Source organism: Aricia agestis, chromosome 1 (genome assembly GCF_905147365.1).
Source record: "Aricia agestis chromosome 1, ilAriAges1.1, whole genome shotgun sequence".
In the NCBI taxonomy this organism is placed as follows: domain Eukaryota; kingdom Metazoa; phylum Arthropoda; class Insecta; order Lepidoptera; family Lycaenidae; genus Aricia; species Aricia agestis.
In genome coordinates this window covers 9,681,771-9,695,783 of record NC_056406.1, presented here as the reverse complement: position 1 = coordinate 9,695,783, position 14,013 = coordinate 9,681,771, and the positions used below count along the sequence as shown (strand labels likewise).

At 37.3% G+C, this 14,013-nt stretch overlaps 2 protein-coding genes across 2 annotated transcripts; both read left to right on the top strand.

Annotated features, from left to right (window-relative positions):
- Positions 1 to 374: 374 nt before the first annotated feature.
- On the top strand, positions 375 to 13,378 carry LOC121731509 (transmembrane protease serine 11E-like). Its single transcript, XM_042120951.1, has 12 exons — positions 375 to 555; positions 3,999 to 4,191; positions 4,963 to 5,093; positions 7,010 to 7,076; positions 7,770 to 7,918; positions 8,134 to 8,230; positions 8,378 to 8,500; positions 8,913 to 9,081; positions 9,838 to 10,120; positions 10,814 to 10,902; positions 12,828 to 12,891; positions 13,222 to 13,378. The coding sequence occupies exons 1-12, from the start codon at positions 379 to 381 to the stop codon at positions 13,363 to 13,365; spliced, it is 1,686 nt and encodes a 561-aa protein (XP_041976885.1). The 5' UTR covers positions 375 to 378; the 3' UTR covers positions 13,366 to 13,378.
- LOC121728323 lies at positions 6,167 to 8,069 on the top strand. Its single transcript, XM_042116484.1, has 3 exons — positions 6,167 to 6,447; positions 7,010 to 7,076; positions 7,770 to 8,069. The coding sequence occupies exons 1-3, from the start codon at positions 6,337 to 6,339 to the stop codon at positions 7,979 to 7,981; spliced, it is 390 nt and encodes a 129-aa protein (XP_041972418.1). The 5' UTR covers positions 6,167 to 6,336; the 3' UTR covers positions 7,982 to 8,069.
- Positions 13,379 to 14,013: the final 635 nt, after the last annotated feature.

Sequence of the window (14,013 nt, the reverse complement as noted above, 5' to 3'; positions counted from 1 at the left end):
GGGAAGGGGAGGGAATAGGGGAAGGTAGGGAAGGGAATAGGGTAGGGGATTGGGCCTCTGGTAAACTCACAGACTCGGTGAAACACAGCGCAAGCGCTGTTTCACGCCGGTTTTCTGTGAGAACGTGGTATTTCTCCGGTCGAGCCGGCCTATTCGTGCCAAAGCATGGCTCTCCCACTGGTTTGTTCATTGCAACGCCACCAACAAATTGCAATTGAGTTAAATGTCAAGTCGTAAACAGTTGTCGTTGCCATGGCATGACATGATTTGGACATGCGCAATAACTAGGTTTTGCAGCGAATGCGATAAAAATTACGCCGACGAACACGGCCGGCCATTCTCTTTGGTTGCAAATTGTCACATTAAATATTTTTCAACATGCTTACTCCTCTATCCAAAATTTTATTTAAACAGGTTCGTAAAATACATGGCTTAAGCAGAATCGGGAATCGCGACGTTGTCGGTTTTGGTATTAATGGTTCTGCTAACTATAAAGATGACCCTCACTTTCCATTCCCCGCTGTAAGATTTAAGGAGAATACCGAAGATATATGCGTAAGTTCTAGCAATCTACCGACTCCATACCTACTTATCCTCATTTTAGCATCATGCAGAACTATGAAGAAAATCCAAAATCTCGCGAATGGACTGCATATCTCTCAATCTAGTATCTACGTAATTCAGTCGGCTCTATTAAATTCTCTGACGATTTTGTTAGCTGAGCTGATAGCCTATAGATTCAAAAAACCAAAGCCACAATGCACTAAATTCATAATATTATGCTGTGATGATAGGAGTGTATTATACTCCTACCATCACTGTTTAATGCATTATTATTATTTATGTTATTGCAATAACATAATAATCTGGGGGCACGGCAGTGTCCCCTCCAAGTCGAGCAAAAAAGCGGTACGGCCGTACCATCCTTTTCTCGAACCAATTCAGGCTCTTTTTGACCCCCTATAACTTCATTGTGGATAAACCAACAAGCCTAAATTTTCAGTTGTTAAGCAAGCATTGTACAAACACGGTATATTTAAAATTTTATTCAATTTGAATGAGTAGTTTAAGAGCTGTAACTTGTTAAAGTTTCTTAATTTTGTCACTGACTGACTGACTGACCGATCACCAAAAGTCTAAGGAACTTCTAGCAGACATAGAACCTTCAAACTTAGAATATAATTAGTGTTTAGTGTCTAAATCAAGGAAAAATTCAAATATTTCAAAATTTCTGTCCAGTTTTCTAGATACACTAACTTCGTAAATAACTTTGTAATCCCATATAAATGTATATGATTACAAAGTTACATTTGCGGTTTATGAATCATTGTACTCGTCATCAATATCTCCGGTTTATCGTCGGTAGAGAGATAATATCTAGCTGGTGTTTAGTGTCTTAATTAAGGGAAAACCTAATAAACATTTCATAATTACTGTCCAGTTTTCTTCTTCTTTCTGTAACTTCATGAATAACTTTGTAATCCCATATAGTACATGCATAAGATTACAAAGTTACATTAATTGCAATTCATGAAGTAGAGAGGAATAGTTGTAGATAGGTATCTATATACATGAAGCACTTGCTTTTGCCCGCGGCTTCGCTCGCGTGGAATTCAAAAATCGCGTAAAATACGAATATTCTTGTAAACCTCCTTTGGAAACCTGACGTTTTTCCAAGACCAAAATTAGCCTATGTTACTCTTGATCCTTTCAACTAAGTCTACGTCAAACATCAAGACGATTGGTTACTTCGCTAGGCCGTAAAGGAAGGACAATCAAACAAACAAACACACTTTCGCATTTATAATAATATTAGTATGGATATTGGGTAGTCATGAAAGGCAAGTAGTATAGTAATACTGTATACATATAATGATTATGGCTGATTCTCCAAACCGCAAAATTTAGTTGTCCGGACGTATAAACTACCCGCAGATACATATGTAGACCTTTGTATTTTTTGTATAGTAATATAAGGTGTGATCTAACTGGGCCACTTAGGTTCTGTAGAAAAACTTAATTGTAAATATAATTAAAATTAATTTAAAGGTCGAAAAATTGATTCCCTGGACGTGTCCTGTCCCCAGAATTCACTATAAATTCCCAAAAAAATCCCACAAATACGATGAAATTCTAATTTCAAAGTAAATAAATCGTAAGAGTATAAACAAAATATTTATAAAACAATTGTATATAAACGTATATATCATTATATAAATAGAAAAAGTCATTTTAAGATTTGTCCTGGCTCACATAGTGATTCCCTATACGCTTCACTTGGAGGCTCGTACCTCCCTAGTTATAAGAAGCACGTGGTTGCGGGTGCGCAGAGCGGGAGGTTCGGTAGCCCTCTAAACATCATGGAAGGAGGTCACACAATTCGTTGCTCCATTTCCGAGTTGCAAAGGAAAATATCTGATTCCCTCAACCTTGGTTCCTTACACAATTGATTCCCTATTCGCTAATTACAATGTTATTTCCAAAGCTAAGTTTGCTGATGTAAACGACGATAATGAGTATGGTTTTTAGTTCGATTATTTATTGTTTAACCTATATGCACAGTTTTTGTACACCTCAGGAAAAACTAACTTTTTATTGATTCCCTCTACATACATTTTGATGATTCCTTGGGTATTTTAAGTAGGGAATCAAAATATTTTACATTTATTTACCTAATAGGTACATATCTATTTATTTTTACTAAAACAAATTACATTATCTTCATATACTGATACAAATAAATGACACCAATAAGTAAAATATATAAAAAAAAAATTCTTTAAGTCAAAATATTTCAAATAAATTCATTTTCCATTCATTATATTTGGTTTTAACGAACAAGTTTAGTTTGAAGACAATTTTATACATGTTTATATTCAAATTGAACGTGTTTATTTAGCTGAAAAAGCTTTTTTCTATTAGCTTTGTTGATTCCCTAGGTTAAAAAAATTTAAATCAAAATATCTTCTAAAATTGTGAAGTGAAAAATTAGATAATTATTTTTATAATTCACTTAAGAATAATATGCGATTATTGATTTTAAAAAATATGCAGAAATAAAAATGTACCAGGGAATCAACTAAATAATCCAAATCCGAAGAAATGCCCTTATATTATTATTAATTGTAAGTTTTATTTGTTTATTATAAAAATCGTTATTGATTTATTTTATGACAGGTAAAAGGTATCAAAAAGGAGAAAAGTAGGACTCTACAAAAAGAAGTGAGATCCCATCAAAAACATCCTGTAAAAAAACCAAGTCTCGCAACTCAGTTTTTATACCGTAAAAATTTATGAGATCCATGCAATACCAAGTCGGTTAATTTATTCAGTCCCTACCTAGGGGACCTTCTGTCTCAAGTTAGTACGTAAGTTATTATCATATCAATATTAAAAATCTTTTACGTTTTAAATAAATAGATCGACTTGGACATCGCATGAAAACACAATGTATCTTACAATTTGCGCTCCATGCGATTGATGCACGCCCGTAGTGCTGTGTGATACTGTATAGTGTTATACTAAACAATCTTATCATGCGATGTCCAAGTCGATCTATTTATTTAAAACGTAAAAGATTTTTAATATTGATATGATAACAACTTACGTACTAACTTGAGACAGAAGGTCCCCTAGGTAAGGACTGAATAAATTAACCGACTTGGTATTGCATGGATCTCATAAATTTTTACGGTATAAAAACTGAGTTACGAGACTTGGTTTTTTTACAGGATGTTTTTGATGGGATTATCATCCACTAGAGGTATACTAGCTGTAACTAAAATATTATTATACCTTATACCTAGTATTAGGGTATAGGTAAAGTATCCAACGCCTATGTAATACTTCCCACACTTGGGCGCTATAAAATTAATCCTGCGTAACTGGCCTGGTTTCAATGAAACCGGCCACCATCACCGAAAACAGTGCGGGAGTTATTATTATATTACTTAGTATATATTTCAAAAGATTATTGAGTCCGTGAGTCGTCATTTCAGGCCCTACGGGAGAAAGAGAAGGGTGATTGGAAGTTGCTTACTTGCGCTGAAAAGAGAGCTTTGTACCGAGCATCCTTCTGCCAGACTTTTGCTGAGTTCCAGCATCCAACAGGACAGTGGAAATTTATACTTGGATGGGCGCTTTTCTTATCTTCTTATTGCTTTTGGTCCGCCATGTTTTACCACTGCTATGGTAATTAAATGTCATTACTACATTTATTTAAGTAAAATGTGAAATAATATTTTGACCTTAAGCCCGGCCGCACATTGTCCGAATTCTGATCAGAAACAGTTGAATTTCGCCGGACCGCCCGCCACCCCGCACACTATCCGAAATATCCTTCCGGCGAGCTCGAGCTCACTCGGCTCAGTAGTCAGTACAAAATGTAAGAGACAGCGCGGACGTTCAACTGTTTCTGATCAGAAATTTCGTACAATGTGCGGCCGGGCTAAAGCATACGTGCTTCTCTGACAATACCAATTTAAAAGAACGACGACAACGAGTCCTCTTCTACGTCAGGCAAAATAAATAATAAATACAGTTCGACAAGGCTCTATTTGAACGTGGCGAGAAAAGGAACTAAACGCTTCTATCATAGAAAAACGTCATTTTTGACATGTGTTTGACAGTTCTCCTTTACCAGCAGCGCTCCCGTCAATGTTACCCACGTTCAAATAAAGCCTTGTCGAACTGTATCTACTAGATGACACCCGCACTCCGCAGCTCGGTTATGCCAAAATTCGTTTATCACGCGGGAGCCGTACATTTTTTCGGGATAAAAGTCTCAGTAAAAAGTATCCTATCTCCTTTCCCGGAGCTCAAAGTATATCTTCATACTAAATTTCAGCAAAAATCATTTCAGCGGTTTGGTGAAAAGGTAACAGACAGACACACTTCCGCATTTATGTATATTAGTATAGATCGATAATAATATGATTAAGAGAAGAAAAAAAACATTTTTAGTATACGAGAAGCTGCCGCTCTCGTTTTGTAAGGAATCTCGGGAGGCCCAGCTTCGTAGAATGTTGGATCTACATGTCAACCCTGTTGACGGGCTCTCTTCTAAGTGGGACTATGAACAAGATTGCTGGAAGGTAATAAATTAGCATATTATAGCATCTACAGTACCCAGTATTCTTTATCTAAATCCGGTTATCTTTGTTTGAAAACTTGAAGTAGGATGTAGTGGCCTGCAGCAGCCAGTGGGAGTTTTTTTATATTCTCTATCGGGTTTTTTATATCCTCTATCGGTTGTATCACGGGGAGTGCTCTGAGGAATTGTTCGGAATCATACCACCTGCAACTTTTCGCTATCGTCCCACGCGAAAAACATACCATCCTCATCACCTTGATGAGTGGCAGTCTTCCACAGTGCGTTTTTCGCGTAACTTTCTGCCGCGCACTGTAAAACTCTGGAATGGGCTGTCACCAGCAGTATTTCCGGACCGATACGACCTGCAAACCTTCAAGAAAAGAGCGTATACCCTCTTAAAAGGCCGGCAACGCACCTGCAGCTCTTCTGATGTTGCGAGTGTCCATGGGCGACGGTAGTTGCTTACCATCAGGTGACCCGTTTGCTCGTTTGCCCCCTTATTTAATTAAAAAAAAAAAAAAAAAAAAAAATATTCTGATCTACTACTTTAAAGATTTGCACATGCGTTGCAATAAAATATCTTTCTGAAAATGCCGTCAATTACATACGCCGGTAATCGCTTTCCTTCACGTGATCCGTCTGCTCGTTTCCCTTTTTTCTTGAAAACAGTTAAAAGTAATTCATCCAAATCTATCATCAAAAATTTAATCACTTTTTCTACTTGTTACAGATATAAGCGGGTGACAAACCGCATTCCTAGGAGCAGATTTTTGGTTGTGAGAAATCTCATTTTTATGTAAGGAATGAAATTTTATTTTACGTTTAAACTATTAATAATAACAAATATTAAACCACTCATACCAACTAAAATTTTGTTGTTTCATTTACTATAAAAATTAAGACTGATCTCCTTATACAAAGGATCGCATAGGTAGGATGTTTCCTAATTACTCCTACGCTGGTTTGATTGAATGTAGTAACTCAGAGGTAAAAGAGAGAAAAATTAAAAATAATTTGATAATTTAAAGGTCCAAAAAACAGCGTCCTCATAAACCAAAAATGCAAACAATTCGTTTAACCTCAGACATTTTTGACTTTTAAATCACGGTTCATTATTATCTTGTTCATTAACAAACGTTCAACTGACCAGATTCCTGACACCTCATATCCTTTGCACGATAATACAGGACTACAATAATTATCTATACAGCGGGGTGATGTAATAAATAACGAATTATTGTAAAATGTCTGCCCAAGCGTGGAAAGGATGCGCGCCTTTATATAGCAGTCGAATTGTTCAGAAATCTAGTTTCACCTACAAGTGGACATACATCGCTGGAAAAATGAAGTGCGCTGTACGTATTTTATTTACTTTTTAAAAATATTATATTATTAAAAAAGCTCCATTACAATTAAAACAGCATTACGAAATGCGTAAAGTACTTTTTTACAAGAAAGGGCCTTTACTTTAGGAGTCGGGACAACTTAGCGCCTATTACAGGCCCTTAAAGTTTTTACTTCCTTCAAAAATAGTTATAAGTACCTACGATACCGATTAGAGCTTTCTGTAAGAAGCCTCAATTAGCTGTTAACGTCCAGGCATGCATCGCTTATAGGTACCTGAAGTAACTACATTGTTAAAGGGATCTACCAAATGTAGAGTCCTCGGCATCTTCAGCTCATGTGGCCCCATCTTCTCTAATAACGTCCCAGAGGAATATTTTGAACTTGAAATATATTTGTGTTTTTCAATTTTGATTCAGATTTTAGAGACTGTTGTGCACGCATGTTCAGTGTGATCAAAATTAAAAACGCATGGCTAAGTGTGTTTTCATTCTGAATCATGGCGTAGTATGGTTGCCTACTTAAAGGGCTGAAATAAAAAAAAGATAATTAATTACCATTATTATTTTCCAGGTGGCTATCGTACTTGCTTTGATCGGGCTAGCTTTGGCTCATCCGTCGGGATATGGCATCAGCCTAGGTATGTATTTATAATTCATTTTTTACTATTATCATAACTTGGGAGATCGCAGACGACAGACTTTTTGTGAGATCGAGTCTGCGGCGCCCATATAGTCGGCATGGCATCTCCCCTTATCTTACTATTACATAACACTGCAGTTTTCACAAGACTAAAGGCAAGACTGCACCATGCTTTAGCAGCTTTAGTGCGGTTTTGCCTTTACCTAATGTTAACTTACTTTTTTATTATTAAGTAGATACAAATTTTGCAACAACATACATCCTATAGAGTGGATACTTGATCGAATCATAAAATATAATAATTGTGCTCACCTATGTAATTATTTTTATTTTATTTGCAATACCAACAAACAAGCGAGAATAAATTAATAAGAAATAGTCATACCTATTGCTTTCATCGTTCTTGCATTTTGAAAAAAAAACATTTCAGTGAACTGTAAAATAAACGTCCTAAAACCGGTGGCACACTCAAAATATAGGTACCTTTTATTCCTAATTTATTAAGCAAAAGTCATTTAGCAAAAGAGGCCTGATAAAACTGATAGTAACCTCCCTTTACAGTTAAGGGACACATGAAGAAACCGGCACGATTCAAGCGGTTTTCTCCTCGCGCATAGACGGCCTAACACACACAACCTACCCACCGGTTAGGTTGTCGTATTCCACACACTGAAGTTGAGTTTCTTTCCAGCGCAACCCCTCGTGTTACCGTCGGCCGTTTCCGTTAGCTCCAGCATCATCAATCACGGATACTCCATACCCCGTATAACCTCCATTCCAATCATCACCCCGATCATTAAGCCCATCATTGCCACCCCGATTATAAAGCCCATCATTAGTGTACCAATCATCAAAACGCCACTGATAAGCACCCTCGGCTTAGGTGGTCTAGGTCTCCACTAAACTCGAACTGCGAAGTAGCTCCAACGATTACTGTTTCTCTTTTATGTTATCGTTTCAAATGTGATTTTCTAATAAAATATTTATTGCCTTGTTGAGTTTTATTTTTATCAAGTGCTCCTTTATTTTTCGTGATTTAGTGGTAAAAAATACAGTTTTCGCAAATGATATTCAGATTGCTGATGTGTTTAGTCGCTACTAGCGAAGTACACAGCTCGGATGAAGATAATACAGACACGATTTCAGATGATAGTAAGTTTGGGTTTAATTAAATAATTTAATTTGAATAAAAGATCATTTTCCAATTAGGTTAATATTATAACGTAACTGTTATGTTTGAATATAATATATTATTATATAATAATATATCACCAAAATTATGTTTCTTAATATGAATAGTGTATTTGGAAAACATGAGAAGAAGTCTAGCTGAGTGGCAGTACGAGGGTTTGCCGATAGAGGCGCCTGAGTCCGCCAGGAGAGCAGGGAGTGACGTGGGTGACAAACCGGTCAACATAACAAGTAAGCAACTATGCTTCGTCTGCATATCCATACTGAATACTTAATAATGTTAGAAATGTGAAGTTGTGTCTGTCTATCTGTTGAAAATTAAACCACAAAACCAAATAAGTTCAAATTTGTTATCCAGGACATTCTTTGAGTCACGGATGGACTCGGTAGTTTTACTTTTTACTGCGGCAAAATATGCGATTATCGCACGAATATACGAATTATAATGAATTTTTGTACTAGAGATTTGCAGGCCACTGTCTGGCCAGATTTAGTTAAAAATATAATTAAAAAAAAAAGTCGGCTTTTAAGTTTTCGAAAATTGCAGATAGAGAAAGACATAGAAAATGTTAAATGTTAAGGTTTCGGAGACGAACAAGCGGCTTAGCTCGTTTCTAAAGCCCTTAAGTGCCGTACCGTTTAGGTCACCGTTACCTGTCCCCCGAGCTACGGTACCGTGGGTACGAGCAGACGTATGCCGACATCAGGGAGTACCCCTACATCGCGGCGATGCTCATGAACGACCAGATGTGGTGCACCGGCGTCATCATCGCACCAGACAAGATACTGGCCGACGCGTATTGTTTGCAACTGTAGGATATTTGCACACCGACGACGCCGCAAACCGCATGAAAGAGCATGCGTGTTTGACAGAGCAGTTTCCATTACGTCCGGAATCCAGATGGATCCGTTGATTCACGGATGACGGAGACGGAATTAAACTATCAGAAAATAGTTCTCAGTCTACGTACCTATCCGAATTCCGAACCCGTGAGAAAACAGTCCAGACCGACAGACTTCTTGTCACGCCTTCATCGGATTCGGACGAAGTGTGAAAACGCTCTTTAGGTAAGTGTCTAAACACACCATGCCGAAGTTCCGCGGCGGAAGTTCGGCATGATTACGTCAGCAATGTCAAACGCATACAATATAATGCGACGGAAGTTCGACATGATGACTGTGTCATCGGTAATTTAAAATAACTACATTGCAGGCGGAATCATGCCGAACTTCCGCCGCGGAGCATCGGCATGGTGTGTTTAGACACCAGTAGATCCGTCAGCATTTTCTCGCGGTTTGCGACGTTGGTTTCTATATTCTTAGTTCACTGTTCTTTCATAAAAATTATCTACTGCAAAAACAAGTATATATGTAGGAATTAAGATGATGTTCTATAACGCTGCTCTTGGACACTCGTCAAAATATCGAAAATAACTATGTATAACGTCTATGTTTTCAGTTCCCAGTAGTTTTAAATTGTCAAGCCTCTTCAAAATTTTAATAATAAATAATTAAGTTAAAACACAACCTATTCTTAATACAGTAACTACTACCTCAATTCGTTTCAGGCAGTATATGAACCGATTTAATCGAGAACTAGTGAAAGTGTTAAATATCCGTGTCGGATCAGATAACGCGACAGCAGGGGGCAAACTGTACAAAGCCAGCGAAATATTCTTCCACCCCAACTACAAACCTCATATCCTGGAGTTCAATTTTGCTATTGTTAAGATTTCTAGGAATATCTCTTTCGCAACAATGAAAGATGCCGACGTGGCCAAGTACTCTCATAGGACTTATATCCCGGCGGACGACGATAATATAATATTCGTTGGTTGGGGGACAGTTTATGTGAGTTTATTTGTCATTATTTTAATTACCTACAAATGGTGCCAAACCAGCTACTAAGATTTTGAAATGATTTAGGTGGAAATGTGGAGTCCACACCGCCCTTTTTTCCATACAAACGTTGTCCCCTGTTTCCTCCCTGGATAATGCTAGTAGAGTTATAATTTTTTTCCTGAATATCTACGGCCACTAATACAATGTCCCTATGTTTTCTTTTTTTTCATAATTTAATTATTAAATAAGATATGAACGTTCAAAAACCCAAAAAAATGGCCAGATTTTTCGCTGTGTTCAAACGTCCAGAAAACAGATTTGGCTAAATTATACAAAAAAAAGCAAAACATAGGAACACAGCTCAAGCCTTTTTTTAATATTTAATGAAAAAAGTACTTAAATCGGTTAAGTTTTGGAGAAGGAATCAGGGGACAACGAATCGATGATTTTCTGGATTTTCTACAGTTGTCTCTATCGCGTTCTGCGGTATAGGCTTGAGGTAAGGGAGACAGCTATAGATATTACACGTACTTTTTTTTCATTTCTCTAGCCCCTGGTGTATCCTCTTAAGATTTGTCAGTTGTGTAGTAGAAACTAAATCCCCCTAGTTAGATCCTTCAAGAGATTCTTGCGCAATCGCCATAATATTATACATAGATAATATTATAAATACTAGTACTTATTACTTACTCACTGTTTTAGGCAATTGAAGACGGAGGCAAGATTATTGTACTAAAGAAATTCAAAGTACCCGTTTATAATCTGGCCGATTGTCAAGATATTCATGGACGGTATGTTATGATCTTTTCAGTAGGAACCTAAGTATGAACTATTTCAATATGCAGTGGCGGCGTAAGGCGTAGGCGACGTGGATGTGAGCGACCGCCCACGGGCCACGGCCTCGCGCTCCTAAGGGCCGCCGCCGCCTCGTCGCGCGCGGACCACGAGGATTTTTTTAGGGTTTAGGCAGGTTTAGGTACAAGATTTGATAGTCATAATATTATTTTTATAAAAAATCTGTCCTCTTGCGTCATCAATGAGGGGGCTTCGCAAAAAATATCTTGCCCACATCAAATTTTTATTAGTTACATCCAAAAGAACAAAGCGGTTTAAGTCCTACTAATATTATAGAAACTACAAAAGTTTTTTAAAATGTTCTGTAATACTCCGCACGCCAAGATTTTTTTTACTTTTGGGGAATACAATTTAAGTACTTATATTATATTCTTCTTGAAGTAGTTAGATACCTAATTAATTAATTAATAATTATTGGAAATTAGCTGACAAGCTCCGAAACACTAGGTAATATTAGGCTAGTCATAAAAACTTCCAGTTCCACATATTATCGATATCTACTCTCGAATATTTCTCAGGCAAGTGTTTTATGATTTTATCTCCCCGGCTGGCGTAAGCCGTGGGCGGTGTGGGCGACAGCCCACGGCCTCGCGGTCCTAGCGGCCTCGCATCTTGATATCCTACTAATATTATAAAGGCGAAAGTTTGTTTGGATGTATGGATGTATGGATGTGTGGATGTATGGATGTTTGTTACTCTTTCACGCAAAAACTACTGAACGGATTTTAATGAAACTTTGCAATAATATAGCTTATACATCAGAATAACACATAGGCTACAATTTTAACCGACTTTCAAAATGGGGGAGGTGTTATGTTCGTTTTATTATGTTCAACGATTACTCCGCCGTTTGTTAACCGATTTTCAAAATTTTTCTTTTGGTATGTAGGGTATCATCCCAATTTGGTATTATATTCACAAAAGTGGTGATCTGATGAAGGATCCATAAGTAATCGAGGGAACTCCTCAAAATTTATGGGGAAACATGTGGTGACTTCGGTTTCGTGAGAAGTATTCTAAGCATATGCTACAAACAAGTAAGATTTTGCACCGAGGTATACCTGCAGGTATACCGTGGTTCGGAAGGTGCTGAGAGAACTCCTGATTCTTTATAGATACAAGTTTGGGAGTTTCGGCGTTGTTTTAAGAACGGAAAGCATATGCTACAATGCAAATTACATTCATCATCATCATCATCACTACCATATTATTATACCATGCATCGTCCCATGATTATGAGCCTTTTCATAGTCTTTTAGATCGAGGCTCGAGTTTGTCAAGCGATAATTTTAAAAAATCTATAAAAAAATATTATAAACCTGAAGAGTATGTTTGCTTGAATGCGCTAATCTCAGGAACTACAGGTCCGATTTTAAAACTTATTTCAGTGTTAGATATCTCATTTATCGAGTAAGGCTATAGGCTATATTATGTTATATTATCACGCTAAGACTAATACGACCGAAGAAACTCAGGAAAATGTGGTAAAAACGGGGAAAATATTAGAAATGGTTTATCTCACGAACTACTGGAGCAATTTTTATAGCAATATTTGGCACTTATATAGAGTAGACCACGTGAAAGGAGTATTTATAGCTATTTTTATTCGAAAATGTAAGGTTTCTGTGAAATTCCTAATTTACGCGGGCGAAGCCGCGCGGGACATCTAGTAATATATATCTGTGCTCGCACCGCTTGGACAGCGCGTTTTTTTTTAGGATTTACGGTTATCAAAAAAATCTTCCAACAAAATCCATCTTCTTGCATCATCCATCAGGGGGTCTCGCAAAATATATTTGCCCACATAAAATTTAGGTCTTGCGCCACCACTGTTTAATTATAAGTACCGAATCTTTTTTAGAGACGTGGTAACGAGTGCAAACTTTTGTGCGGGGTTCATATCCCAGGCCAAGAATATTTGCCACGTAAGTATCCCAGCAGTACGTAAGTATCCCAGCAGATACGTAAGTATCCCGGCAGATATAAGAAAAAAATTGAAACGAAACTTTTAAAGCAAAATAAGAAAGCACTAGCTCGACCTGGATTGCCTTAGAATTTAGAAAATAAAGATAGGTAGCACAAAAACACTATTTTCACTGAGTGGACGACATAAAATGTACTGTGGTTATTTCCTGCCTATTGTAAAAAACACAACTAATTAGCCAACTCATCTGTACGCATCGTTTTTAATCGACTTCAAAAAAGAAGGAAGTTTTACGTTCGGCTGTATATATTTTTTGTGGTATCATTTTTAGCATGATATGGGTGGCGCCGCCATACAGGGTGGAGAGGTAGTCGGTTTGCTATCGTTCGCGTCCAAGTACTGTGACCACCCGGACAAACCTGCCGTGTTCTCCACGGTCGGACGAGTAGCGGACTGGATTGAGTCGATAAAATAAACCTTGCAGTTTATTGCTGTTTTTACAGTATATCTGGCAACCCTAGGTTGATTTTGAACATTAAAAATTAAAGTCAAGACCATGAGATGTGGCAACCGGCAGCATTGATTGGCACGGAAATTCATAATAATATAATTTTGTATACTCAGGTTGGGTTGCACTAGAGGCGTGGTTAAAGTTAAAGTTATGGTCAAAGCTGTTATGGTTATAGTTAAGGCTAACTTTAACCTTAACTTTGACCAGAGAATTTGACAGATGACAGCTGGTCCGACAAGGCTTGAAATGAATGTGGGCGGGGGCGCTGCTGGTAAAGGAGAACTGTGAAAATTGGCGTTTTTGTATGATGGCAGCGTTAGTTCCTTTTTTCGCCACGTTCATTCAAAGCTTTGTCGAGCTCAAGGTTATGGTTAAGTATGGCGTCCATTTTTTGACTTTAACCAAAGATTTGACATTTTACATTGTAGTTAAAGTTACAGTTATAGTTAAAGTAAGTTGGTGCAACCCACCCTTAAATGTGAGGTTTTGTGCCTCGCCCTTGTCACGGTTTAATAATAAAATAATAAATTCATTAAACCAGACGAAAAAAATTATTTAACATGAAAAGCTATGTCAAAATTTACTAATAAATAAAACAATAATAAATTCTTG

Excerpts from the sequence above, each read along its gene's own strand:
- LOC121731509 (XM_042120951.1), top strand. The coding sequence starts at position 379 with ATGCTTACTCCTCTATCCAAAATTTTATTTAAACAGGTTCGTAAAATA. Across the intron at positions 4,192-4,962 it reads CATGTTTTACCACTGCTATG|TATACGAGAAGCTGCCGCTC; the intron begins GTAATTAAATGT and ends AAACATTTTTAG. Across the intron at positions 5,094-7,009 it reads ATGAACAAGATTGCTGGAAG|GTGGCTATCGTACTTGCTTT; the intron begins GTAATAAATTAG and ends ATTATTTTCCAG.
- LOC121728323 (XM_042116484.1), top strand. The coding sequence starts at position 6,337 with ATGTCTGCCCAAGCGTGGAAAGGATGCGCGCCTTTATATAGCAGTCGA. Across the intron at positions 6,448-7,009 it reads CTGGAAAAATGAAGTGCGCT|GTGGCTATCGTACTTGCTTT; the intron begins GTACGTATTTTA and ends ATTATTTTCCAG. Across the intron at positions 7,077-7,769 it reads GGGATATGGCATCAGCCTAG|CGCAACCCCTCGTGTTACCG; the intron begins GTATGTATTTAT and ends GTTTCTTTCCAG.